Source organism: Lucilia sericata, unplaced genomic scaffold (genome assembly GCF_015586225.1).
Source record: "Lucilia sericata isolate MDLA Ls3-8-SP2 unplaced genomic scaffold, ASM1558622v1 Contig001904F_arrow, whole genome shotgun sequence".
In the NCBI taxonomy this organism is placed as follows: Eukaryota; Metazoa; Arthropoda; class Insecta; order Diptera; family Calliphoridae; genus Lucilia; species Lucilia sericata.
This window is the reverse complement of record NW_023995787.1, coordinates 1-4,702: the sequence shown is the minus strand read 5'-3', so window position 1 is coordinate 4,702 and position 4,702 is coordinate 1. Positions and strand designations below refer to the sequence as shown.

At 29.4% G+C, this 4,702-nt stretch overlaps 2 protein-coding genes across 2 annotated transcripts; both read left to right on the top strand.

Moving 5' to 3' along the window:
* Positions 1–325: 325 nt before the first annotated feature.
* LOC119613001 (seminal metalloprotease 1-like) lies at positions 326–1,148 on the top strand (the record flags this gene model as incomplete). The annotated part of the gene is made up of 2 exons (XM_037968922.1): positions 326–555; positions 619–1,148. Coding segments are annotated over exons 1-2 (738 nt in total), but the record flags the coding sequence as incomplete, so codon positions are not given.
* A 1,362-nt stretch (positions 1,149–2,510) lies between these two features.
* On the top strand, positions 2,511–3,374 carry LOC119613000 (seminal metalloprotease 1-like). The gene is made up of 2 exons (XM_037968921.1): positions 2,511–2,737; positions 2,794–3,374. Exons 1-2 carry the CDS (start codon positions 2,533–2,535, stop codon positions 3,330–3,332), a joined length of 744 nt encoding a protein of 247 aa, XP_037824849.1. The 5' UTR covers positions 2,511–2,532; the 3' UTR covers positions 3,333–3,374.
* The last annotated feature ends 1,328 nt before the right edge of the window (positions 3,375–4,702 follow it).

Below are 4,702 nucleotides of genomic sequence, written 5' to 3'. Positions count from 1 at the left end.
TAGTGAGCTTTATGTCGATTAAACAGATGAGCGTTAAGTCAAGTCTAGCTTTTTGTCCAGTCGATAAAAAGCTTAAAATTGATTATTTGGATTTTTATAAACATACAACATTTTAATCAAGCTTCATTGATAAATAATAATTAAATTAACTTTTTTAATTTTAATATTTAATTCTTTTGTCTCACTTTCTTTAATAAATTGCAAAACATTAATTAAATATATTTTTCCACAATTTCTTGTTGTATATAAGCTTATTGATAAAATATTTTTTCTATAAATAAATAAGACTACTTATAATTAATATGCAGTATTAATTTTTAAAAATTCGGTAAAGTTTAATCATCAAAATGATTATATTGAAAGTGATTCTATTGATCATTTTATTTTTGGGTTACTCTCAAGCAGTACCCGTTGAGACAATGACAAATGATCCTGAGTTAATGGATGGATTTTTCGAAGGTGATATGGATATAGATTTTACACGTAACGCTTTAATAGCCCCTACCAGAAAATGGCCAAATGCTATAGTGCCTTATAAAATTGATCAGGTGTTTGGTAAGAAAGAAGTTTAGATATTATTTTGATTTAAATATTTCCTAATAATTTTTTTCTCCTTAGATGAGGATCATATGTTATATCTTATGAGAGGCATGAAAATAATCCAGGCAAACAGTTGTATACAGTTTCGTCGAGCCACCAATACCGACACATCCTATATCCAAATTAAAGGCAATCCTACTGGCTGTAATGCTTTCGTCGGTTATTCAGGTGGTAAACAGATTGTTAATTTACAGTCCCATAATTTGGATACGGGTTGCTTTAGAATAGGCACTATTATGCATGAATTATTACATGCTTTGGGCTTTCATCATCAGCATAGCTCCCATAATCGCGATGATTATATCAAGGTTGTATGGGAAAATATTCAAAAGGGGAAGAAAACAGCTTTTAAAAAAATAAATGCCAATACTATTACGGATTTTGGTGTTGGTTATGACTATGATAGTGTTATGCACTATCCACCGCAAGCGTTTTCGAAAAATGGTAGAAGAACTTTGTTATCTTTGAAGAGTGAAAATATGAATTTTGGTCAACGACGAGAATTAAGTGAGAAAGATATTAAGAAATTAAATTTAATGTATAAATGTAAAGTTTAAAAAAAAAATATTAACACGGAAAAGTCAAATAAAATCTAATTTTTATTCATAAGATCGTGTTTAAAGTATATATGTATATATTTTGTAATAGTTATTGGGAGTGGCACCGCCCATATGAAGGAAATATGAATGGAGTACATAAGAGAATACATAGCAGTTAAAAGTCCAGAAGTTTGTAGAAGCCACTAACTAACTAACTAGCTAACTAACTAACTAACTAACTAACTAACTAACTAACTAACTAACTAACTAACTAACTAACTAACTAACTAACTAACTAACTAACTACTAACTAACTAACTAACTAACTAACTAACTAACTACTAACTAACTAACTAACTAACTAACTAACTAACTAACTAACTAACTAACTAACTAACTAACTACTAACTAACTAACTAACTAACTAACTACTACTAACTAACTAACTAACTAACTAACTAACTAACTAACTAACTAACTAACTAACTAACTAACTAACTAACTAACTAACTAACTAACTAACTAACTAACTAACTAACTAACTAACTAACTAACTAACTAACTAACTAACTAACTAACTAACTAACTAACTAACTAACTAACTAACTACTAACTAACTAACTAACTAACTAACTAACTAACTAACTAACTAACTAACTAACTAACTAACTAACTAACTAACTAACTAACTAACTAACTAACTAACTAACTAACTAACTAACTAACTAACTAACTAACTAACTAACTAACTAACTAACTAACTAACTAACTAACTAACTAACTAACTAACTAACTAACTAACTAACTAACTAACTAACTAACTAACTAACTAACTAACTAACTAACTAACTAGCTAACTAACTAACTAACTAACTAACTATCTAACTAATTAATAAGCTGTTAAGTTGTTACTTTTGCTTTTGAATATAAAAAACCTAAGAGAATAAATTAAGTACTTACATATATGGTTATTTGCAAGTTATTACTACACTCCTCCTAAGTAATACAGACGTCATGTAGTAGCATTTTATATGTAAATGATTGGGTATCTGCCATGTTGTAATTATGTGAGTAATTATTTAAATTTAATTGTCTCTATCATCTTTATCATTGCATTGTGCACTGCACGGGTCAATAGCTTTAGTCAAACTACATTGTTTTAGATAAGTAAAGATTAGACTCGGTTTATTGGCATTTAATTTCGCATTTTTTAGATATTTAATTCTTTTGTCTCACTTTCCTAGATAAATGAAATAAAACATTAATTAAATGTTTTTTTCCACAATTTCTTGTCGTATATGCGCTTATCGGGGGGAAAATTATATAAATATAAGACTACATTAGAAAGTGATATTATTAATATTTCAGATTGCAACAAAGTTTAAGCAACAAAATGTATAAAAAAGTGTTTCTAGTGGCCTTGCTATTTATAACCTACTGTCAGGCAGTACCAGTTGAGACAATGGAAAAAGATCCTGAGTTAGTGGGTGGTTTCTTCGAAGGTGATATGGATTTAGATCTAACACGTAATGGTTTAGTAGACACTAGCAAAAGATGGCCAAATGCTATAGTACGCTATAAAATTGATCAGGTGTTTGGTAAGAAATAAACAACTCTTTTAGCTTTATTTTTAATGAGTTTTATTTCGATTTAGATATCGATCATACGTTATACATTTTAAAGGGTATGCAAATTATTGAATCCAACAGCTGTATACGTTTTCGTCATGCCGCAGATACTGCCACATCCTACATACAAATTAATGGCAATCCTACTGGCTGCAATGCTTTTGTCGGTTATACAGGTTTTAAACAGAATGTTAATTTACAACCCGATAATTTGGATACTGGTTGCTTTCGGATAGGCAGTGTTATGCATGAATTATTACATGCTTTGGGATTTCATCATCAACATAGTACCTTCAATCGCGATGATTATGTTAAAGTTGTATGGGAAAACATTGAACAAGGAAAAGAGCCTTTCTTTCAAAAATTTAATGCTTCAACTGTTACGGGTTTTGGTGTCGGTTATGATTATGGTAGTGTTATGCACTATCCCTCGGCGGCATTCTCGAAAAATGGTGAAAAAACTTTGATACCATTGCAGGGTGAAAATATAGAGATTGGTCAACGTCGGGAATTAAGTGAGAAGGATATTAGGAAATTAAATATAATGTATAAATGTAATGTTTAAATGAAAATTTAATAAATAAATAAAATTGAATTTTTACTGTAATTCTTTTTAACCAGTTTTTATTATCTCTGCATAAAATACATCAGCAAACGTGAATAATTCAGTAAGATATTAGATAAGAAAACTACATGATTCCTTAAACATATTAAATTTAATTTACTATACTAGTTAATTAAATTTAGAAATGTTGCAAAATATTTGCACTTTCTTAGTTTGTAGATTTATAAGAAAAACATGTGTTTTAAAAGATTTTAACAAAAATACGTCATAACTACATATTTGAGACAGTAACGAATTAGGTAAATATTTTGCTTTAATTATACATTTAGGCAATTTCTTAACAAAACCAAAACTGTGGTAAGAGACCGACCCTACACGCCCACAGTATTATGAGGTCATATATCAAACACCAGCCTCTCTCTTGTATTTGTAATATAAGGATAATGAGAATAATTAGGCACAGGTCATAGTCAGATCTGTAGCGAAATTAATTTTTGTACTTTAATAAAATTTTACATGACCAAGGGGGGTCCCTTAGTTTTTTAAAAAATTAAAATTGATGAGTTCAATCCACCAAATAATTTTCAGGCCCTATAAACGATATATTTATAATGAATCCTTATAAGTAAGGGAATGGCTTATGATATTTCCATCTGTCTGATTGTCTGCAGAAATTAATTTCAGAAATCAAAATCAGACATGGAAAATTTTGAAAAAGTGCTAACTCGTAACAAAAATAGTACTTTTTAGGTATTAAAGTACTTACCTAATTTTCCACTATACTATAGACTAAAATATAGACTCGAACATAAACTAAACAACAATATAGACTATATACTAGACTATAGACTAGACTATAGACTAGACTATGACTAGACTATAGACTAGACTATAGACTAGACTATAGACTAGACTATAGACTAGACTATAGACTAGACTATAGACTAGACTATAGACTAGACTATAGACTAGACTATAGACTAGACTATAGACTAGACTATAGACTAGACTATAGACTAGACTATAGACTAGACTATAGACTAGACTATAGACTAGACTATAGACTAGACTATAGACTAGACTATAGACTAGACTATAGACTAGACTATAGACTAGACTATAGACTAGACTATAGACTAGACTATAGACTAGACTATAGACTAGACTATAGACTAGACTATAGACTAGACTATAGACTAGACTATAGACTAGACTATAGACTAGACTATAGACTAGACTATAGACTAGACTATAGACTAGACTAGACTAGACTATAGACTAGACTATAGACTAGACTATAGACTAGACTATAGACTAGACTATAGACTAGACTATAGACTAGAATAGACTAGACTATAGACTAGACTATA